This window comes from Atractosteus spatula, chromosome 5 (assembly GCF_055471065.1).
Source record: "Atractosteus spatula isolate fAtrSpa1 chromosome 5, fAtrSpa1.hap1, whole genome shotgun sequence".
NCBI lineage: Eukaryota > Metazoa > Chordata > Actinopteri > Semionotiformes > Lepisosteidae > Atractosteus > Atractosteus spatula.
The window spans coordinates 63,667,490-63,692,848 of NC_142710.1; the positions used below are offsets into that span (position 1 = coordinate 63,667,490).

Here is a 25,359-nt window from a genome sequence, read left to right on the forward strand (position 1 = left end):
TTGTTTACAGTGTAATAGGGCCCCACATACAGTACAGTATCACCAGTTGTTTTGTTGCCTCGTTTTGAATTGCAGAAGTGCGTCTCAGTAAGCGCGTGAGTATTCGCGAGAGTTTGCAAGAATTGTGATGTGACGCAGCCCTTCCTGCTCACTAGTTGCTGTAATGATTAATGTAATGTGATGCGATGAACGAGCGAATAAGTACAGGTTATGAAGCAGACTTTTTACAGCAGAAATGTTCCAACGTGATCTGCGTGCAGAATTAACAAGTAAGTAGTATTTATTGGCCAGACCGTCTCTAAGAAATGTTTGTATTGGATTTAAAGAGAAGTATTCACAAGTCTGCTTGTTTAGAATGTAATAAGTCTGCATCACATCTCTGGAAGTGTTGATGCCCCGTTCTGAATCGCAGAACTGGCACAGCGCATAACTGGAAATTTAGTCTCCTTTGTGATGCAAATTGGACGTTTTACGCGTTACTGTGTACATTTTACTTTCATTATAGTTTGAAATGCACTCATTGATGCTGATTATTTCTAACCCTAAAATATAAAAATTTAATTTAATACTAATTTAGCAATTTAATACTAAACAGTTTGCAATTATGGACTGGAATATAGTGAGCATTTTCATCAAGTTCTCAAAAAAAATCTCAAGGATAATAATAATTGAATTAGATTTTTGTTATTTTCACTTACGTTTGTTCATGTAGAAATATCTTTTACTCGTTACAGCAGCAGTTAGTAATTGTAACAAAGCCAGTATGCAAGTTTTTAACAACTCAATGAAGGGTATAAAGGTGTAAAATTGTATTTAGTTTCTGACATCACAGTGAATTTGCCAAAATGATTTGAACAATTATTTTTGTTAAAATTGAGTACAGGATTAAAGCACGATGTGTGTTTGTGTCTGTAATTAACAAATACAAAAGTTTTTGGAGTCTTTAAAATATGTTAACACCCAATTTGCTCAGATTTGGTATTTGAAGCCCTTTCATTGACAGTGCAATCTATGAAACAGTGTTATATAGGTAATATGGCAATAGCATTCAAAACTTCTTTATGTACAGTAGGATAACTGTTTTTTTCATGAAGCTGACAAATGTATGGAAAATGATATTTTCAGACGCTGGTATCCCCGAGCTGTACAACAGCTGGTGATCAGAATGACATTAGGGTGAATAAACATGCATTCATTGTGAAAATGGATGATTGAATTTGGAATTATGTTGTGACTGTGTGTGAAAACTCGCTAAAGATGTGTACAGACATGAGTTTGTTCACAAACTATTCCAGTAGCAGGCCCATGCTCTCACTATGTGTTGTTTCTTTTAATGCAACCTAAACTGTTATCAGATTGTCTTCAGTGTACCTTTTTTGATCAACTAAAGGCAAAAAAGTGGATTTACCTAGTATTTCTTTCTTTATTTGGCAACGTTTATGCTACAACACAAATTACTTAAAAGCAGATCTTGTTGGAATAGCCTTCCAGGAAGCTCTAATATAAGCCTGTGGGTTAGCCCTTTATTCAGTAACTCTGCTCCTATGTGTGTGCCCTCCTGGTGTTTGCTCTTTTTAAAACAGCACCTGAATAGCTAGAAGCAAAGAACAGCTGATTAAGGTCAGTAGGAACTGAGCTTGATTGAAAATCTTCAAATCAGCCTTTCAGGACTGGTGTTGAACCACTCTGCAATAGCTAATACTTTGTTGAATATGAAATTGCATGTTAATGGTTATGCATTAAAATATTGGCATTTTTATGTGATTTGTTTCTTGTTCCAGTGATTTTCTATTTTTCAGTCATGCCAGCATTAACCTACCCTTACTCTAGGAAAGAAAATAAATGAAATTTTAAATTTGGACTGCAAAGTGTCAGATTAGAGTGTGTCTGAGCTACTGATCCATGAGTCCCTAACTTTTGATGCAAATGAATTTGATATGGTTTTAAATATGTAATTTGGATTTATTTGGTTCTGTTACAGTTACATTTGTTCTATATCCTGTGAAGTCCACACTTGAAAAGTATTGATTATATACTGTAGCTACTGAACAGCTTGAACAAGTCCTCTCAAGAGTAAGTAAATCAGGCTGAAGAATTAAATCCTGGAATTCTCCATGAACAGGCTGCATGTCAGTTGCTTCTGTGAATGTTTAAGATGACAGCTATAAAAGACTAATTGTTCTGAATGCAGATTGTACTTTTTTTATTTAGGACGATCAGTACAGCAATTCAGTTAAAAAGTCTCATTCTATTTATTTACATTGGATGGATCAAATAAGTATTTCTCATCATATAGTCCTGGGGCTAAATCTGTGTCCTATGTAGGTCTATATTAATAGCCTAATTAATGGTTTATGTTACTTTTAGTATTCATTTGTTCCCAGCACCCCTGTCTTTTTAACTGGTTAATTTGTTTTTTAGTCATTCAGTCCATGCAAAATTTAATCTTCAGCTTGCGTTTCTCATTGCTTGGTCCTCAGAACATGACACACAACCTCACTCGTTTTCCAAAGCTCTCAGGAACAAGTTAGATCTACTGTTTCTACATTTCGTCCCCAATGGGCGATGTAATATTTACAGTCTATCAGGCTCTCTATGATGTTTTATTGCAGAAATCCGAAATCGATTAATTCAGTTTGACTTTGAATGAGCTACCTCCTTAACTTGTTGCCCACCCCCTCATGCTACAGTACGTACAGTACATACGGTTATTGGTGCAAACATTATTTCACCAAGGTTCTTTCTGGGCTTTCAATACCATTCTTTTCTTTTGTTTCTTTAAACGGTAATACAATCAATTCTAAGCTGTAAAAAAAATGGAATTTCAAAGAAATGCGTGTGAACACCGGCAAGGTGCAGAAATCTGTGAGTAGTGCTGTTTAAGGCCATAGCATTAAGTTATTGGCACACAAGGCTTAACCAACGAGCTGCCAATTTATTTAAAGAAGTAAATAAAAACGGTTCAGGTATGGACCCCTGAAGCACACGCACACAGCCATCCATCAAAAGTGACACTTTATTAAGAAAAGAAAACATTACGTGTGGCATGCTCTTCCAGGCAAAAAAAAATACACTGATAGAGATCTTTATAATCCTGTTAGAAAAGAATTCTTTTGCAACAGTGTTCGTGAGACTGTTGATTATTTTAAAACAGATTTGGTTTATTTTGTGTTAAACCTGGACTTGAGGAATTCTGCAGTTTAGATGGATGACTTTGTGTGTTAGACTATTTTATGAAAGGGTTGCAATCACATCCCCTTGGCTGGGGGAAGACAGCATACTGGACAAGGTAATCAAGGGCTAATTGCAGGGAGTGAGGCGGGGGTGAGGGTGCTGCAGAATCACAATGTGTGAAAGGTAAAAGTTTCATTCCATTTCTATCCAGCTGGAAAATTAGGTAAAAGTTGTGAATTGGGGATGGCCTGTCCTTGTGAAATTAGGTTCTTTTAGTTCATTAATCATCCAGACCAGGTTGTGCCTTTCTTTTCAGAACTGCTTGCACAGGGTTTATTCCAGGGGCTGGTGTCATACTGTATAATGCTCTGATAGAGGAAACAAATGGCTTAAAATAAATAAAAATGACAACTTTACCTGTTTCATTAAAACGTAAGAATTAAATTGCACCAAATAAATCTGATACATCGTGGATAGGACTTAGTGTTTGAATGCATGAAACCTCATAAAATTACATTGGTTTTTTATCTTTTGTATGCTATGTGCTGTACTACAACATGCAATCTCTCTGTAATGTAAAGAAACAGCTACTGCTGTAAGCAAGACAAAGGACAAGGCCATGACTGTGAAGAAACATGAGTCATTCTGTGGATTTAGCAGTATACTGTATATGCTGTCTTGTGGACAAAACAGTATTAATATACTGTATGGATGAACACTTGTGCTATTACTGGATATTGGTGCATGAGAGAAGTTGGTACCAGACTTTACAAGGACATGTGGAAAGCTCCCTTCCCTGATTGCTGCAGGCAGTGAACCCTTGAAGCCGAGCCCGTGTAAAATTCTGGTCTTGGGGCGTGGATGAGTTAGCTACTGTCTAAAGAGTGGTGCCTTTGTGAATCTCTCATGCAGGATTCACTCACTTTCATTCCGCCTCTGAACTAACTTATTTGAACTAATTATGTAACAGAGATCTCAAGTTACCCCTTTTTGTTCAGTGCGTATCATTTGGTCATTAAAAGTACCTGTAGAAACCTTCAGGTCTTCAGTTCCTGAGGGCTGGAATTACCTATGAAGTGTCCATCTTTGTTAGGCATGCTTCATCAGCTTAGATGTCTTGCTTTAAAACATGATTTTGTATATTATTTAGACACTCTGTGGACTGTGGACATTTTTTCAAACTCACTTAAAGTGACTTAAACTCACTTTGTATTAAGCTTTTAATGTATAATTGTGTATATAACTCTAGGTTATATTTGGTCATTTTACTTTATTTTACTTTTTTTTACCTTTGTTACATTTTTTACAGCATTTTTAATGTTTTGAAAAGCTCTGATAAATAAAATATCTAATTGTCGTCATCATCATCCACTACACTTACCTGCTGGTATGCCAGTGTGCTTCCACTGATTTTTCTTGTGATCTTTTTATTTTGTTTTCTGTGTACAATGTGTCGGAGCACCAGGCAAAAGAAAGAATCAGAAATGTGAAACTCTGTCCTAGTCATCCCATCAGAATGAATGGGAAGATTAAAAAGAGCGTTCTCTCTTTTCACCTGCTGCTTGGCAGTGGAACCAAGAGCTTAGAATCAATGCCCACTGAATTTTCATGATTTTATTCAGCCACAGGCTAAGTATTAATACCTTCAATTCATCTGGAATCAGAGGCAAAGAAAACATTGGCTGTAAACAGTGGGTTCTGATTGAGAAGATTTTCTAATCAGTTTCTTAAGGCCTTGATTAATATAAAGAAATGTAAAAATCTGGTTTGTTTCTGACCTATGTTGTTAGCTCTGTAAAATGCTCTGATGCACATACAGTACATTTGACTTTACCAGGAAGAACTGTGTAAGACCCATTAGAAACATTAAGAAGCTATACAAATCTATATGAGAAGTGAATGTTTACAATAAATTATTTTAACAATGTGTTCTGTTGTTTCACATAGAAACACTTTTTTTAATTTTCGAAAATGAATAATGTTACAATGTTACAGATTTTTCCTATTTTTTCTTATTACTGCTAATTACAATATGACACTAAACTTCCTGTGCCTGTTCCTGTAAGTAGGGTAAATTAACTTAAAGGGGAACTGCAATGCTATTTTTATATTTTGGGGTTAAAAAGAATCAGCACGTGATGAGGGCATTTCAAACCACAATAAAATTAAAATGTACACAGTAACTTGTAGAACCTCCCATTTTCACCACAAAATAGACACAATTTCCAGGTATGTGCAGCACCATATTCTGCAATTCAGAACGAGGCAACAAAACGACTGGTGATACTGTACTGTATGTGGGGCCCTATTACACTATAAACAAGCAGGTTTGTGAATACATCTCTTTTAATCCAATAGAAATATTGCTTTCAATTTCAACACAGTTTTGCTGACAAATACTACTTCCTTGTTAACGCTGCATGCAGAACATTTCTGAATACACCTGAAACCTGTATGTACTGTATGTGCTCGTACATCACATTACATTGGTCTTCATGGAGACTAGTGAAGAGGGAGGGCCAAATCATGTTGCAATCCGTGGGAACTCGAATGTGAGTTTGCAGCAACAGGGCGACTTAGAGTACTTCCACAAAGTTCACGTTTTTTTGCTTAATTCAAAATTTGGCAATTGTTTTCTACATCGTCAATCAATTTATTTTGTTACTGAGATTTAATAACCGGTCTGAGAAATTGGGACTGCAGTTTTTTTTTATGCTTTTAGAGGTGGAACATTTTTACAACCAGAGTTCCTCGCTCCTTCACCTTTTGCCTCCTGCGTCTTTCCAAATGAAACATGACTGCCATTTAAGTACAGAAAGTGGCAAGGAGTGTCTGAAGGAAGGAGTGATGTGCCACAGCACCTAGAGGACAGAGGCAATGACAGGGTAATAGATGGAACTGGTGTGACACAAGGGGGTGATGGCATGGATGTGCCTTGATAGTCTTAACATTTCATCTTCCTCTCTCCACCAAGGGGCTGTGGGAAGATTAGACCGGTCTGCCTGTAAGGAGATGGAGCTCCACAAACTCACTCATACATGGCAGGTTTTGTAATGAGGTGATACTTCATTCCCTGCGCAACTGAACTAGAACTGCACACAGACGTGGACTTGCATAGTGCTTTCCTACGCTACAGAACCTCGCAATCCCCAGTCTCCTGAGAGAGTGTAGAGGTGTGGGGCTCTGTACTAGTCTTCCAACTAAAACGAGTAATTAAAAACAGTTTTCACGTTTCTTTACATTTCTTCCCTCTGTGAGAGACTCATTATTGGTGTGTACACTACACATACAGTATGCTGTGGATAAAAGTTGGAATTAATCATGAGTAATGTTTGGGAAAGATACCTTTAAAACGTGATCAGTTCAAGTTAAAAGTACAGTAAAGTACAGTAGCTCTGCTCTTTTTAAAATTCATACCAACTTTGGGGAAAATGATTTAAAATACAATCGGATAAGGGGATGGCATTTCAGTACATATGGTTGCTAAGTAAAATTCCTCATTCCTCTTGTATGTCTTGTATGTAATATATGTTTTATCTATATTGAGAAAAAAATATATTTATTTATGAACAGGATTAGACTGGTATTAAGACTGGCTGTGGAGGTTACAAATGAGTAGGAAATAATTCCTAAAATTGTTATGTACTGTACATGTTTGACTTGATGTGATCTTCAGCATGGCTGTATAATCTGCATTCATGGCAATATGCAGCACCACGAGCATGAGCTTATCGTGATTCTTCTTTCACACAATTCCATGCGCCACTCGGCACTGTGAAATAAAACGTTGATCAGGATCGCCATTAACGTTGCGCTGGATATTTTCCTATGGATTTTCCATGAAAAACTACCCAGAGTGATAAGATGTATCTTCCGGGGAGTCCGTCACAGGTTTTGTGTTCTTTCTGTTTTAAATGGAAAAGGTTTAATTTTATGTAATCGACTGTAATGGAATATGTCAATAGGTACGACAAAGTTAATGCCTTTTTAAGGCCGAGCCCTGGTGTGTTTTTCAGGCCTAATTGACTGTAGGTCTGTTCGTTCTTGTATATCATCCTCCTCGTCCTGTGGTTAGGATTACAGGTATACTGTAAATTGCAAAGTCAGGGTTATCTGAAATGTAGTTCATTACCCAGAATGTCCAATCTCGACACATTATTATCTTTGCTGCGTTTTGTCTCAATTTCAATTATCTTCCATCACAGTGTGGCCTCCGGGGCCTCTTGCTGCTTTCCCCATAGGTCTCTGCCCACCCAAGCTGTCGGTAATGTGTTCAGCGTCTTCAGCCAATTATTGTGATTGGGCTGCAGCATTTCAAGCTCCAGGTTTCCTAGGGTTTGCTCCTGGCAGCCAGGTACTTACCAGTGCTCAGTTATCCTGAGATGGAAAAGAGAAGAGGCAAAAAAAAACAAAACAAAAAAAAACCAACTCAACACAGCAACCCAAATTCATGAAAAGCATTAAATGTTCTGACAGTGAAGTAGTGGTTTTCTTTGCCTGGTGTTTGTGTGAAATGATCTGGTAAAACAGATGCTGTAGAGGTAATGCATTACTGCGTCTCCCTTCTGAAATGATGAATGTTCCTGTCTCAGAGCTGGAGTTGTAAGCAAATGCTAATGCCTCATAACAGGGGAGAGTTTTCGACTTTCTTTCTTTTTTGTTGTTTCCACAGCCTTAAAGAGAATACACATACAGTACAGTATATATATTTCATTTAATTGTACAGTCTTTTGTTACAGTGTAACACTTTGATTCTTCACATTGGCTTTGTCTCTTTTGTCTCAAAGCATCATTATCTTTTTATGCAAGCAGCCTGCAGTAGAATTGCAATACAGAGCATTAGAATAATAGTGCAATAAAAGATATACCATATCTTTGCAAAGGACAATAGAGTGTGAGCTTCTCGTTTTATTTCACAACAAAATGCCTTATGCATTATGTAATAAAAAGAGGAGATTGTTTATCTGCAGAAAATGAATTTCACTGAATAGTCAGATTCCGCTATCTACAGTGAATTACTGAGAACGAATTATGTGGAGCTACAGGACTATACTGTATGTATATAAAGCACTTGCTTCACAGTAAATCTCTTTAATTAGCACATTGTATTAATGAAAAGGTTATCGGTTAACAGAAGTTAAGTATGCGTACATATACTGGAAATACAGAAAATTAAAGTTATTAAAAGTATTACAATAACTATAATGCTATACCATGATGACATATAGCTATAACTACTGTATGATGACATTATTGAATTATCTGTTGTTCAAATGAATTAATTTGCTCTGTTATAACCTTTGTTTTCCACAGTAGCAGGTACAGTGGAGATTCATTATAGTTCAGTTGATTTTAATTGCTCTCTTCAAAGTAAACAGTAATGTCTTTCAAAAGGGTTACCCAGTAAGAATGGGTACTGTTATTTTGATTTAAGCATTGAGGACAGTGGGGTATAGAATATATTGCTAAAGTTTGATCTATATATCTAAAAACTGAACACAGAAACAAACTCTTATGTAGCCATTCAGGGTAACATTAGGAAACCACAATTAAAAATTCAATTTCTTTAAATCTTCCATGTAAAGTAAAATGTCATAAACACAGGCAGCATGGTGGCACAGTTGTTACATTGCTGCCTCGCAGAGCTGGGGTCCTGGCCTCAGTTCTGGACCTGGGCGCTGTCTGTGTGGAGTTTCTATGTTCTCCGTGTGTTCATATGGGTTTCCTCCAAGTGCTGTGCTTTTCCTCTCACAATCCCAAACCATACTGGTCGTTTAGTTTCCTTCTGGGAAAATTGGCCATAGATATGAGTATGTTTATGTCTGTGTTTCTGCCCAACATTGGACTGGCATCTCGTCTCCTGTGCAGAGTGGACCTGCCTTGCACCTGTTGCTTGCTGGGATATCCTCTGACTCCCTAATGACCCTGAATTGGGGGAAAAAAATGCAACAAACTTAATTTTCAAAAAGATTGCATGTAGATACAAGGTCTGACCTTACCTAGATTTATCTTCAGGATATTAGAAGTAGAGGTGATTGAGCTCTGCATAAGTGAAAGGAGCTACAGTAGTTGTTAGGCGTCATACTGTATCTAATATAATTTAATACCATTGTTTCCCTGGGAAGGAGAGATCTTTTTCTTTGTTTGTGATCATTTATGATGTGATGAGATCTACAGTATCTTTGGAATACTTGTGCAGCTCTCTGTGTGCACATTGTTGATAATTCCCTGGGTTTTCATACATTAGAAGAGAGTTCCCATTTATCACAGCAGCTCTTTCTGTAGTAGTCGCTCTATAGTCTGTGCCTTTTACCACATTGGAAGAATATCTTAAAGATCATAATAAAGGGATCATGATACCAACCGATTGCAACACTTGCGCATTGAAGTACATAATTCTGGGGCTTGGTTTTCTCAGTGCTGGTTTCCACTTGGAAGCTATGTATGATGGTTTGAGACTCATGTGAAACTGAACGTGACTTCTAATGCACCGTTCATGGTACTGAATGGAATTTGTACGTAATCAGAGCATACATACTGTATAGTGAGAAGTATCAAAATTACAACAAATGAGAAATACATTACCTTATGAATACCTCCTAATAATTGATATTTACTGTAGGACCTCCTAATTAATCTGGAGAAGCATACATGCTAAATAATGCTAAATATTATTATTTGTTTAGTTATATGATCTTAGGATACGTCTAAATTTTTTTTAGGATACAGCCCACATTTAGTTTGGCTTAAAAGTATTTTACGAAAAAAGTAACCTTTTCTATACAGGCCCAACTGTTTAGAAAATGTGTTGTGTTGTTTTGTGATCTGTGCGTAATGAGTGATTTTGTTGTGTCTTTTATAATCTGTCATCTTTTTTCTCCCCAGAAATATAAGGAGTATGAAAAATCGGTCCAAGTGGAAGAAATCGATGGTCTCCATCTTGTCAAAAAGTTGGCTCAGAATATGGAAGAAATGTTCCACAAAAAAGCTGAAGCAATGAGGGTACGTACGGTACTTCTTTTTCTAAAACCTAAGATTTTGTTGTTGCATGTGCTGTATAAACCACAATGTAATTAATTTGAAAGTACCTGAAAATTATTATAAAGTTACGCAGGAGTTGGTGATAATGTGTTCTCGGAAGAGCTCTGCTTCATTCATCCTTCTTAATAAAAACTGTGTCAAGCTGATGTGCTCTCAGGAAAGAAAGTTCAGTGTGTCTGTGGTGTTTCAACTATGCTAAGCTGGCGAGGGGAGTACTTTAAAAGGATGTATTGCCCAAAGCATTTTTGTAAAAGGCAGGTAATAATAACTAGGAAAATAGATTTATTTGATAACTGATAAAGAGAGGGCTGGATTCTCATGTTGGCTGTTAGTAATACTGGCACATGGAGCAGAAATACTACTATAATTTCCTATTAATTATATCATCGTCTTATTAGGCTCAAGTGTGGGTACAATCTATCCCTAAGAAGAAAGCATTTTTTACTTTTGCATGACAAGTTTTGCATAAAATTGAATGTCTTCCTGCATGTGCCCCCTGTTCAACAGGGGGATAGGGGAGAGTAAGAAAAATTCTTCAGCAGCTTAACTGTGCCGAGTTCAAGGTCAGGTTGAGTTCTGTAATAGGGTTTCATGTTGTCCCATCCTTATCCAAGCCACTGCTTCAGAGCAGCAATTTAAAACCCACGCAGTCATATTGTTACTGGCACTGTGTGTGTCTTAGGTCTTGACTTAATATAAATGCATATTTAAGAGATACAATAAGGTCCCTCCATATATATTTTGATAATACATTTCTAAACTGTCGTCTGGAAAAAGTAACGGTGCTACAGCCAGAATTTGTGGGTGTTTTTGTTTTCGACCTCCACTGTTTCCGCTTGACTGGCATTCTGTGGAAGGTAATTGCACTGATACAGTAATTCAATTTCATTACAGACACGCTTCAGTCCTCTGGTAGGGCTATATCTGCTCCATTCCAAGGACGTAGTGCTATTCATCACAAATGATCACCCTTTGTCATGTAAAACTTTATACTGTTATTTGCATGTAGTAAGCTTTCATGATTGAAGATGGAGAGCTTGTTTTAGTTAGTTGATAAGTTTAGGAATTCACTAGCATGCAATAGAAAACTAGTACATAGTAATAATAATAATAGTAATAATAATAATTGCTTACACTTATATAGCGCTTTTCTCTCACTCCACTCAAAGCACTTTACAGGTAATGGGAACTCCCCTCCACCACCAGCGTACCTGTATGTAGTTGAAGCTCACATTTTCTGTTAAAGCACTTGTATATGGATAGGCATCACAAACAAAATGTCTGTTTTCAAATTCGATTTATTATTAATTTGGCTTTTAATTTGAAATACATATTTTGATAATACAAACCTACCTGATGGTCACGTTAATTATTTTTACCTAACCAAAAGCTAGCTTCAAATGTAGATTGTCTTTTGTGTCACCCTAATATCAGTCGCATTAATAATTGTATGCATATTTATTAGAGATATGGACATACATTTATTACATAAAAACATGTTAGTTTTCACCTACAGCAACATACATTTAAAACTGTTTGAATATAAATGAAATGATTTGACTGTTTGAATGCACAGGTACATTAAATAATTTGATATACAGTACTTTGATATGATTCAAAAGAAATGTATATCTATTTAAATTCCAGTGTCAAAGTACAATAATGACTATAGAGTTCCTATTTGGAGTCTCTAACAAGAAGAACAAAAAAAGAAAAATTATGCAAGAATACAATTTCGTGTACTCGAGTTTTTGGAAACTAGGATTTTTTTTTGGTACAGTAATTATGTCCAAATTGTAGTAATAATGTTTACTATGTTTCTGTATGTGCTGTTCTTTTACTGTAAAATAGTGGATATCATATGCCTGTTTTCCTTGCCCTTATTTCTTTGATGCTCCTCATCATATTATTAGAACTGTTGCTGATTGTTACAAGTCAGCTTGTCAGTTCTCTTGATGCACGACCTAACTCTTTCACAGAATGACTTCTGAACACGCTGGCACGCTGTATATCAGGAAATAGCCATTCAAGATTTGCACTGGGGTGAAATTACATGAAAAATAATCAGATGGTTTGTTCATACTCCCATCCCAGTATTGCTTTAAACTGTAACCTCCACCTCCAAACACTACGGCCTGAAAAGACCTTTCAGTGTCTGTTTTCTCTGGAAGAGGTCATTAGCATTGCCGATAACTGTCTAGGAAGAAACAGTCACGCAACACACAGACGTGTACAGTTTAAACAAAAGATGTATAAGGTGTGAAAATAAAATGGAGGTGGCACAATTCTCTTTACGTTTTTGCCTAGTTTATGTAACTAGCATTGTTTAATAAGTTGATGAAGAATTTTGAAAATGTAAAATATTTTTCTTTGCCCTCCAGTGTCTCCCAGCATCTGCAGATATGTGAAAATATTAATAGGGTTGGTGTACCTTTGCGCCTTTTTTGCCTTTTCCATTCCCTGCTGCTCAGTGACACTGGGGCTTCCAGCTCTCCCTCCAGCAGACTTTGACATTAATCCGCCTCTGCGCTTACAGATTTTCCCAGTTGCTTTAAGTAACATCTTGGATCACTGCAATTTCATTTCAGGACTGTTGATATAATGACAGGCTTGTAGCCGGCGTTAATATTACACAACAGCTAATGTCAGTGGAAAAACATGGTTTTCTCCGCATGACAGTGTAGATGTTGTCGAGATACTAATCTAAGATGAATGTAGGAGTATGGTACCGCATTGTCATAAGTAATCAGTATTTGAGATGGATGACAAAACCTGACTAGAATTTCTAAAGGTCTGTAGAAGACCACCTACGCGTCATTTTATAATTGTAATTTAATTACAGGATTCCTGGTAGGTCTTTTATTTTTGTTTTGAATTGATTATAGATTTTTCTTTCACTTGGAAATCTCAGGCTAATTCTGGCAATAACTCTTCAGAGCCATGCTGTACACTGCAGGTTTACCTTTCATCCCTTAACGTTTTAAAATCTCAGGCTGATTGTGATCGTTCTCTTGCTTGTAGTGGCAAGATGTTCAGCAGATGTGATTCCTGGTGCAACCTGTTCTGCCTCTTGAAGTCTTATATAAAATACAAAAAAGTCACTTAAATGTTACAAGTGTCATCACAATGTAGTGGGAGATTTATGGGTCACAAATACAGTATGTCTGTGGTGACCAGGGGACACTGTTCTTTCATCCTTTGAATGAAACATTAAATCCAGGCTTTGACTGCTTGGTCATGAAAGATCTCCTGACATTCTTTGTAAGGGTACAGTAGGTGTGTTAAGCTCAATACTTTGGTTAAATTTCACTTTAGTCTTGTGCAGTCTGTTCTGCCTAAATTTTGATGAAGCAATTTCTTACTTATGTACCTAACCTGCAGTGTAGTGGGGCTACACGGTACACAGTACTTGGTGTTGTGCTTTCCAAAGGTGGTGGACCAAGAGAATCCCCTCCATTTTGTGTAATATTTTGGGATAAAAAGGGCTATACTGTATAAAGAAGTTCAAGTACAGTATGTAGCTGTGTCAGCATGCGTAGGGTGCAAAGGAACAAGTAAAGGTTTATTCCAGGCTGAAAAGAGAAACGACGTTTCGGCTGCGGAGCCTTCTTCAGGTGTGTGAATGTGTGTGACAGAATCAGACATAAAAATGGACAAAATGATTAGAGCTAGGATAAGGGCTGTGGCTAGTTAGACTTGGGTTTACGTTCTGGATAAATGACAGGGCAATTCTACACATTACATTTGGGCTAGGGTTCCATTTCACCTTTGGAAATCAGGAATTAAAGTATGGAATTGTGGAATTTGTGCATCTGAACTAATTTAGGTTTGCCTAAAGGCAGCGAATACTTGTTCAATCAATACAGTTGATTGCATATGCTGCCTTTGCTTTGACATTTCTTTTTTTTTCACCCATAAAGGTGTTCAGTTTGAATGTTCAAATTTCAATTTAAAATAATGTCATTTGTAATTCAGTAAAATGGGACATTATTGGAGGGGTTAAATACTTATGCCAGGCAGTGTCTATCCTGTGTTTTGAAGATATTAACTTGGTTGCTGTTGTGTATTTTTAATCCTTGGTCCCTTTGGAGAAATCAAGAATGGAAGGGAAGAGAAATGGAGCTACCCATTAATCAACTGAGTTAAGTCAGACTTTTCTCATCAAGTATTCCAAGCATCCAGAAGTATTCAATCCTTGGATGTTCTTGTCTCTAGTGAAATGCAAATTCCTTAGGTCACAACATACATTTACAGAAGCTGTTTCCATCACTGCCTTTGAAAATCTTAACTGTTATTCACATTAATTGATTTGCTAGATACTTTTGGTAGTTTTAAATAGGAGAGGAGCTCTGTAAAGCAGCACGAATCTAATTGCCACTATCATCATTCATGAACTGAGCTCTGCTGAAATTTGCTTTGTAAAAGTAATTTCCTCTCACTTTAAAGTGTCATTATGTGTTTTCTCAATGCAATCTTAGAAACAGTGTGCTAAAAATGCATGTGCTTTTTTAAGTACCAAGTTCTGAAATACAGTAAGAAAAATCACCCATCTAGTGCAATAAAGTCTGCAATACAGAGCTAGAGCAAGTCAACAGGTCATTGCAAAGACACTGCTGATGTTGTATTTCATACCTAATGAACCTTTATTGACAGCGCAGCCTGACCTGGATTTCCTTCATTGGTTCACACATTGGAGGTATGAAATGTTTGCCATTTTTTTCCTTAGAATTTGAATTCAGATTAAGCTCCACTGCTTAATACAGTCAAAAGAAAGCTCTTGGTTCTGAGTTGCATGAACTTGTATCAGATATCTACAGCATTTCAAGGATTATGATAGTCTGTCAGTACATCAGTAGTTATTTCCTTTCTGTTGAAATGAAAGAAAAGAAAGAAATAAGATACAAGGAGCTTCCACTGTCCTTTTTGGTTTCCTATTTTTATGTCATGTCATTTACTTGGCACATTTAGTGGGGTAACTGAAGTTAGCTTTACTGTGAACTAAACTGTTATTTACAGAAACAAGCAAATATGCATAACAAAGCAGAAAGAAAACAATGGACAGTGAGCCAATTTCTTTGTTGCCTTGCAATTTATGGCCAGTCAGTCATGCCTGAGGACACAGCTGGCTGGTTCCTGAGTGCTGTGAGAAGAGTATGTTATCTCAGCAGCTTCCTTGTGTCGCCATATCTGTGCTCCCAGCTCATGCACACAGTCAGAGCCAGTGCACACAGTTTACGAATTAGCCTGAGGCTTATTTCTATCAAAAGCACTTTGTTTTACAAGAAAACCATTTACGAAACACGAATACTCTGAGCTAGCTAATAGAAATTGATTTTAAATAAATGTCTTCTCACGTTTGCAAGATTTCTAAGGAAAGTGGTGAACAAGATTACATGCAGTATGGTGGATGAAGACTGCATTACCTAGAATTTAATAATCTGATCTTTACAAGTTGTACAATCTCATTTTCTTTGGAAGGAATGGGTTCTTGCTTCTCTAATGTCTAACTTAAGCAAGGGTTGTAACCCTTTGGTTTTTTTTAAATTGCAAAACAAAATGAGGAAAAAAATATTTAACTGTGTCTATGTCATTTTCCAAATAATTGTAATTCTTAAAGAAAGACTCAGAAGGTTTTAAAATCCTAAAATGCTATTTTCTTCTTCTTCAATATGATGGCATCAAATGCTTTAGGTTTTTGTGTTTTTTTAAATATTGATCATGTAGAGATTGCTTTGCAGGCAGAATGCACTTCGAGAGTCAGTCTGCTCTGTAAAATGTCAATTCAGTGAAGACATCCTGCTGGCAGAATGAAGAACAGAATGTGAGATTTATATTCACAGCAACACACATGATGTTGTAATAGCCCTTTTAGACCCTCAATTAAACACATGGAATTACAGTGTCACTCGAGATTTCTTATACACAGTAGTAACACTGTTACAAACTATGTTTATGCAATAATAATACCGAGATGTTCTTAAACCACTGTATAAATCCACTTAAAAGCAATGAATTGTTAGTTGACTTTCAACAGAGGTGACTAGAACAGAAATGTGTGTCAAATGATCTTAGGATAACTTTTAAAATGTGAGTGCTGATGATTATAATAAATAACATCATTGCTCTCTCTTACTTGATCTTATTGACGGCAAGATAAGAGATGGAAATTGATATTCCTACTGTATATCAGTTCCTACTGTAAAGGTTCAAGTACTTTTGCTTTTAGTAATGTTTATGTTTGTGTACTTATTTTTTAACATTAATATTCAAGTATATTATCATCCCCAGGTTGAGCTCTGGTATGGACAAAGCCTGGATATTATTATCTGCTTTAAGAGCATTTAAGGCAATTTCAAACCAATCAGGATTGAGTTCAGTCAACAACCTTTAAGAACATTCAGTCTTAGTAATTTCACAACACACTGGTCAGGATGATATGCATGTATTTCACCACAAGTTATGAATAATATGAAAGAAGTAGAGCCTGTGCTGTTTCCATGGTGAAGTTAAGTTGACCATTGCCTTAAAACGAACCTTTCAAACATGGATTGGATTACTAAAAGCAAATTTAAATAGAAACTTGAAAAGTGCCAGTATATTTGGGAAAGATACAAAACATAGTGAGAATAAAGCCTAGATTTCAGTGCATCAGATAATCTTATTTTGCTGGTGTCCAAGGATACAAGAAACTACATCGCAGAAATATAAGGACGGATCCAGATTAGATGGAACGAGAAATTCTTATTGATCTTCAGTTTTGTGTTGGTGTCCCTTTTATTGGTGGTATCACGTTGGTATGCTAGCATCAGTTTTCAACACTCCATACTGTTTTGTGCTGAATTTTTGTGGTTTTTATTTATTTTGACATTTTTTCAGCGCAGCAGTAATTTCTGATTATTTTGTTCGCACTAAGTGCCTTCACGAAGGCTGTCTTTTATGAACAAGACACTCTGACCCAAAGAGATGCCATCAGTCACCTCCTTCATGCAGCACCCCTACCAGTGCTTACCCAGCAGTATTTCAGAAGAATTAATCACATTAGCAATAATCCTCTTTCTTGTCATTGCACCCTATTCAATTTTATCGAAACTGTAGTTTATGGCCTAGAGGGCTGTCACGTGAAAAACCCAGTAATACCAAAAACGCATTTACATCTTTAGTCTGGCATGAAATGCATGTGTAGGTTTAACCTTGGGGATATTGAAGTGTCCCTCAGTATTTGTATCCATGCATGAAAGGCTAATCACATACAGTATTTCCTATGTGTTGTTTGCTGTCTAAGAAAATAAAACTTCATACTGAGACCACTTAAAGGATTAGGTTAGCACTAGGTGGAACTGAATCTTGGTAACGCTAAACTGTGTGAAAGCAGTGGGTTGGTTATGGACAGCATGAAAACTGTCAATGAATATATACAGTGTATTAACATGTCTTATCAACAATTCCAACCATTATATGAACTTGCAGAATTATAGCAAACGAACAAATCATATATGATATGAAGGGGGTGGGTGTAATGAAAGAAACCTTGAAAACAAAAGAATGCATCTTTGACAATCTTTGAAAAATCCATAATCAAACAGGCAGGAAAAATTATATCAGATCCTTCCCACATCCTCAACTCTGAATATCAATTTCTTACTTCTGGCAAATGTTTCAGGGTTCCCAAATGTAAGTCAAACAGATACAAACATTCCTTTGTTCCACTATCCATTACAGCTGGCAACACAAATGTCAAGGATAAACACAATTTTGACTCTTACAACCCACTTGAGTGCAATATGTTTTGTGATGTGCTTTAAATGTTACATGTTATGTGTTATACTGTATATGTGCAATAGAATGATGTGCAATGTTTTTCTTATTTTTTAATAGTATAATGTGCAATGTTTTTCTTCTCCTTTTTTTGCATTCTATTTAAATGTACAGAAGTCCTGGGTGTCCATAAAAAAATTCCCTCAGGGGACAATAAAAATCTTATCTTATCTTATCTCACCAGGCTGATGCAGGATTAGCACTCACAAAACATAATCTAACTATCCTTCTCTTCATAAAAAGCTTTCTGCATGTGAGTGCCCAGTTCAAGGGTGTCTCTGTCCCCACCAGACCTCATAGAATGAGTTGCATGAATTTTTTGCTAGAACTACACCCACCAGCAACAGGCATTGTTCCAGGAGGCTGATAGCAACCTTGATCTCAGTGGCATATTAAAACCAGAAACATCTAAAAATCACACAAGTCAAATACATCCAAAGCTTGTGCAGGTAGGTTACAGTCACACCACTGCAGATTTTTCTAAGAAGGTTGGCAGCAATCCTCATCTGGCACTGCCAGTGTAGTGTTGAATACACGTTACGTGTAAGCTTAAAATGGATAGGATGCTGTACAAAATATTTAGAGGGTGAAAAGTATTGTCCAAGATGGCATCCCAAATCAGGACTACCATCTATCTTATCTAGCACTCGATCTCTGTGGGTGAGTACTGATTTTAGGTGACTTAAGAAAGTCATGTAGAGAAAAAAAATGACTTCTAGTAGTGATGGTTAAAAGAATTGGATCAGTGACTGGATTGGAGGATACAGCAGTATCCCATGGCAACCCACAGGACTGAGCGGATTGTGAGATGCACATAATAGGAAAACGCAGGAGGACAGTAAGTTTCCTTAGTTCCCAAAACATGTGCAGACCATTGTTGTTAAGGATGTTTCCAAGAGTGTGATCATTTCCTGTAGCCAGCAGGGTAGATTTGAAAAAACTGAAAACGAGTAACGGGAAATTATTCCAAAACGGTGAGTTTATGACGTTTTGGGGGGCTGCCAAAAAGTCAGTTGACTTTCCTCCAAAAGTCTAATGAGTTTGTAATAATAGGGCCCATTTGAAGGAAAACAGTTATGTCTTTCAGAGCAGAAAATGAAAGATCCTGGGGTGTAATTGGTTTAATTAATGCCTCCTCAATTGTGTGCCATGAGGATGATGCTCTATGATCTATCCAAGTGCTAACTACCCTCAACTGGAAGGCACAATTGTAATAATTTAAATTAGGTACAGTCAGACCACCAAAAGCTTTGGATCACTGTAGGGCTATCGAACACATATTTGCCCACTTACCCTTCAAATGGAACTAGTCATTACGGAATTAAGTTGTTCTAAGGATAGTTCTCATAAAGTAAGTAAGTAAAGTAGTAATAGTAAATTAGCGTGAGGAAGTATGATAGTTTGCTCCAACTTTGCTTGCAACATGGAAGACTGAGTGAGAAATATCTGAAAGGAATAGGAAAATATCATCTGAACAGCGTGGGATATTGAGATCTGTATACTGTATAAATGGAAATTGTGCTAATCTGCAGTACTGATAATCTGAGCCAGTAGCACTAACAAATGAATAAACATTAACAGTGATAATGTGCACCCCAGTTGGGTGTGTGTTCCAAGTGCGATTAGCACACAAGCTCTAGGGCTTGTATAGAATAGGAATCATATTAATAAATAAGTGCCCAAAATTATAGATCTCTAAAATAGCACACAAATAGTTCCATTGTGGTCAATTGTCTGTTTTTTCTGCATCTAATGAAGTGCTGCACAAGAGGCTAGTTGATGAAGGACCTGAGTTTGGAAGAGACCAGAACTAAATCAGACCGTTAAAAAGCCTGTCTGGTCATGATGGATTAGATGGCAAGTGCATGTTTTCAACCATTTAAAATAAAACCTGTGGAAACAATTGCATGTCTGTGTTTAATAGTGATAATGGCCTGTAGTTTATCCAGCCTGGTTGATATTTGCTTTTTTCTAAAATTAATTAAGATTAGAGCTGGTTTTTATCACCAAAAAGAGGTGGCCTCCAATCACAAATATACTGAATGTAGTATTGAAGCAACTGTCAGGCAAAATCCGTGCTCCTACATGAATTGAGAAGCATAGTTACCTTTAACTTCTATAGAATTAAAGCAGTATCTCAAAAATTCAGCCTATTTCGTAGGTTGCCAAAGTAGTTCCAAATGTTAATTATAGACTAATAGAATAGGATGTGAAATCAAAATGAGGTGTAAGAAACTTTATATTGTTCAACTACTTTTTGGACAGTTGGGAGATTTAAAATAGTCTAGTCCCTTGGGATTGTTTTAGTACAAAATTACACACCCAGTTCAGAAAGAAGAGTAAGGCAAGGCAAAAATAATTAGCTTGTGAGAATTATTAAATCAGAAAGATGGATTTTGCTACTGTACATATGGTAACAAACCAGAATCTTTTCTGCAGTTTAACTTGCACACTTCTAACAGCATAACAAATGTTAATATTTTGTTCTCTTTCCAATTGCTTCCAGTATTTCCTTTTAAACTTAAATATACATAAGAATTTAAGGTAGGAATTATTGAAGTGAATACCCAGACTCTTAAAACCTAAAGTCATTAAAAGCGGACAGAATCCCTAGGAGTTCTCATATAAAATGTCTGCTTAACAGCAATGGGTAGCCTGGCAGAGCCTAAGGCATTATTTCTGCTTTGGGATGATTTAAAAATAGTTTCTTATCCATGAACTGCATGCATATGTCGGAGATGCTCTGCTGTAAATTATAATGGCAAAACTATTAGAAGATAAAAGAAATGCTGCCATCAACCATCTTAAGTTAGGGAGACTTCTCAAACTGTGAGGAGTTGTGCTGAAAGAATATTGCTGTGAGAGAATGGTTAAATTATGCAGTTATATCATTATATTTGTTATTGAAGTAGTGCATAACATTAAGAAAAGGTAAGGATGTGATGCATTTAATTTTTCCTTAATTTCTAATTCTTATGTGTTTCTCATACATCAAGAGAAAGCTTGTAAGTCTACTTTAAAATTTCCCTCCATCAAGACATGATGCCAATAGTTTTTATTTATGTTGTTCAAAAGTTCACCTGGATAATGTTTAAAATATATTATCCATACTTTGTTTCAAAACTACGCCACAAAAATGGACACATTTTCCAGGCAGTGTTCTTTGTCTCAGTGATTGCTGTATGATCATTTTGATTACGCCTTTTAATTACATACAGTAACAGCTTAGCATATAATAATCCCTTGATTGTGACATGTTTATTTCCTGATCAGTGAGACTTTCAGCGTTGAAAAGAACAGTGAAATGAAGGCTTAAAAATACTTTTTTCCTTGCATTTTGTGTTATGAATGATTGGCAGTATAGATTAAATTTCCTTTATTCAGACTTATTCAGTTTCTGTATCTACAATTATTCAAAACTGTTGAATCATACTGTATTTGTGCACAACACCAATTTATTTAGGAAAGGATTTTTTTTTATTATTAGGCTGATATTCTCTTAATGAGTCCCATGAGGGACATAATAGCAAGAAGGCTGCAAAAATTTTGCTTGTTTGGTAGATTGGTATTTAAGTAAATCTCAAATTTAATTTTGCCTTTTCTTAAAGGATCCTATAGTTGGGTCTGAATCACCTGCTCCAGATAACCACAACCTTTTGCCTGAAAAATGGTGCTTATTCTCCATTCTAAGTAAATTCCCTATTAGTTTGCAATTGTGCCCCAGATTCCTTGTTTTACTATTGGGTGGCACATGGTCCCCTATGTTGACCATATTAACACCACTTACAATTGTGTATATTTCATTTAAATCTCTCCTCAATCTCTTTTGATTTAACTACTTTAACCTGTTCATAAATAACAATTGCCCGAGACCATGGATCATTCATTATTGTTCTTCTTTGATGTCTTTATAAAGTTATAATTTTCTCTTTCTCATGTGGTGACCAAAATCTCACACAGTATTTCAAATGAGGAATAGTGCATTGTAAAACTGACACACACCTTTCCTCGATTTGAACTTCCCCCGTGTTAGTACTGTATATCATTCTCTTTGTTTTTTATTACTTTTAAGTAATATGTTTTGTGACCCAGAATTTACAATTGGCCTTGAATTCTAATGCATGTGTTGACTGTATCTGCTAGTTTTTAACTGTAAAATATCTGACTCCCAGAGACAGTGCAAAGACAGCATTATTATAATAATAGTCTTGTTCTGCTCCTCCGTAATATTTTACAAATGACCCCACTACAATTTAATATTGATTTTGAACCTACTACTGTACAACTCTGAATTATGTTATAACTAAATTGATTTAACTTCACTGGGATTAGGTCAGACAAGGGATTTAAAAAAAATAGTTTTTAAAAAAATCTTTAAGCACATTCATCTTAATTAAATCAATGAATTTGAATCAAACCAAACAAACAACAAAAGAATATGACTGGAAACCTATAGATCCATTGATAATTGTTTTGTATGTGATCTTAGTAAATGTATCCCTATTGACTTTAACAACCTTTCCTCCCAAAATATTTCCTCTCCTATTTGTCATTATGGGCAGAGTATTACAATGCAGTTCTTTTTCAATGGCCTTGACTGACAGCGTGTCTTGGTCTCTTTTCCAGCGCCTTGTAGAAGCCGCTGAAGAGGCTCACCTGAAACATGAGGAGGACCCAGACTTGCAGGTAACCTGTGAAAATATTAACTTTGTTGAAAACCAAGAAAAGACTGCAAACTACAGGCATTTAATAGTCTGTGTTACTCAGGCCTTTCATTCAGTTCTTGCTCTTAAACATGTTTCTTCCTTTTCAACTACTACATTTTACATATAAAATCTCCAATGTATAAATTCGGTTAAAGGTGGGATTAAGTTACTAGGGACGGGGTTTTACTAGAATGAACGCCAGTTGGCGTTGGAGATCCCGAGGATCAGAACTGGGAAGCCCTCTGCTAGGCCAAACCTGACATTAATGTGCAGCAAAAATAATTTAAGGATTTCTTTCTTTTCTTGCCGTTTGTTGAGTATAGTATTTCTCTCAGTATCCCACCAGGGTTTGCAGACTCCCAAGTGAACATTCATTCTAGCACAGTTGCATGGTTTATAGCTGTGAAACAAGACTGACTGTTCCAAACTGAATGGGTTTATTTCCAGCTAGTCAGACTACACCACTCGAGTCAGGTCAAAGGCAAGGCTTCAGCACTCAAGATAGCTCTGAGCAGACGAGATTGCCCTCTCTCAGTGTTACAATCTGGGCAGTCTGCAATCTTGTAATCTGGGCCTTCTTCTGGATTGTGTGTGGAACAATAAATATTATTTTTTATTGCAAGTTGCTCTTGAATCGAAAGTAGCTGTTTTTTTTGAGTGGCCTACAATATGATACTTTTAACAAGTCACAGCACCCTGAGTTTCTCTAACAGCATGAGAATCATCTTCCACTTCTTCTATTATTTTTTTGATAATCCAGATTTACATTCCTCTCTATACACCTAAAATAATTAAATAGTGAAACAAACAGGTGTTGATTGATACTGGACCCTTTTTGTTACTAGATAATTAGTGCATGCCTTTTTCATAGTTTCATAATGTTAAGTTTCACCTATTCTGCCTTTCCACTAGAATTGCAAATGTATCACTATGTTTTTTGTCATTCCTGTACCCATTTCACATGAATAATTAAAAGGTAATGACATAATTGGTAATAGGAGAGATTGCATACATGCTTTAAAAAACATGTCAGTATTTTTGTATGGGTGGTTGCAGTTTGGCTGTTAAAATTCCCTTCCCTCTGCAAATGAGCTCCAGGGCACAGGGCAGAAAAGCTCCTTAATCTGGCCTCGTCTCCATGACGTTTAAATTAAACTGCTTCCAGACATACTTTTTTCCTGTTATGCTTAAAATCCATTTTTGCAATTTCAGGAAATCACTTTCCTTGTTAATCGTATTGTACAATTGTATGTTGAAAGTTGGAGGAACTGGAAAAGGCAGAAGTAATTTCACCTGCTATAAAACACTAATTTGAAATTCAGGAATGCTCTGACCAGGAACAGTTTTGCCTCACGCTTGCCATCTCACAAAAAACATCACTGTATTTTGCAATAATTTAGAAATTGTATTTCCAAGATACAGTGCTTATTGAAAGTATTAGGCAACTGCCAGTGAGTGACAGACTTGCTTTGGAACACACTTTTTTTCTCAGGCAGTTTCATCACACAGATAAAATCGGATTTAAAAGGTGAGTTCCAAACATCAGGGGAACTTTCTTTTTTCCAAAAGATAAGAAGAATTTCTCATCTGTGGTATTAGCAATCTATGTGTGATCTTGGGTTTGTACAAGCCTTGGATTCTGATGTTGGGTTTGTACTTGTTGTTGGACACTTAAGGTGAAATAGAACAAAATTCCTAGCCTATGAGTAGCACGTGTGCCATTTTTCCAATGCAAAGTACTGTAAATGTATTAACACTGTAATTGCACTGTTTGCAGAAATGTAATGTAAAAATGCTTTATAACATTGTTTTACAAGGGCAATTTCTCAGATCAATTGCAGTTTTATTATTTTTTGAGGCAAGAGTATTCACTGTTTTAAAACTAGTGTAAAGGTAAAAGTAAGGTTTTGAGATTAACATGAGTAAATGCAACAGGATATTTTAACAGTCAAATCCAATCATGGCTGCTGTTATTCTGTAACATAATTAAGAGTATCTACATTAACATAATCCAGTCCAGATACGCAAATTATTTTAAGGTACAGTTTAATCAAAATAGTGCCGTGGCACAATTAGAGTATATGTAGGTTCTTTTCCTAAGAATTTGTTACTTGACCTCAGATTATGAGTATTTAACCCAAACAAGGTGTAATGAATTTAAATGACCAAGTAACCAAATAATTCCAAAATTACTTGATTGAATAACTACGGAAAAATGAAAGCAATTCTGTTAACACAAAGACCTTTACATGCTTGGGAAATGTTTTGGAAGCTGTTTACGTGTCAGTAGGATTAACACGACAGTAAAATTGTGGTAGAGGACTTGTCATTTATTTCTGCCACGCTCCATTAAAAATAATCAATTCCTAATCTCAGTTCCAGCGACCCCTTCATAACCTTCTCTGCGAGATTGTTGTTCTTTATCAAAACTCATCTGAGCCTCTGCTCTTGAAGTCGTGTCTGAACCGATTGGAAGGAATAGAGGAGGTCAGAGCAGTAAAGACTTGGCTGAGTGACTCCCTCCCTCTTAACTATGCATGTGCCCTGTCCTGTATACTTCTTTCTTTTGCCCAGGCCCAACAGCCAGCATCTCTTTCACGCTAAATTCAGCTTTGCATAAACT

At 36.3% G+C, this 25,359-nt stretch overlaps 1 protein-coding gene across 1 annotated transcript in view; it reads left to right on the forward strand.

The window, feature by feature from the left end:
* LOC148835455 (voltage-dependent calcium channel subunit alpha-2/delta-3-like) overlaps positions 1-25,359 on the forward strand; it is a 194,756-nt gene that overhangs the window by 44,886 nt on the left and 124,511 nt on the right. The window contains exons 4-5 of the mRNA XM_088915809.1: positions 10,060-10,176; positions 22,657-22,716. Of these exons, the coding sequence (XP_088771935.1) occupies positions 10,060-10,176; positions 22,657-22,716 (177 nt within the window). The remainder of the gene's footprint in view (positions 1-10,059; positions 10,177-22,656; positions 22,717-25,359) is intronic.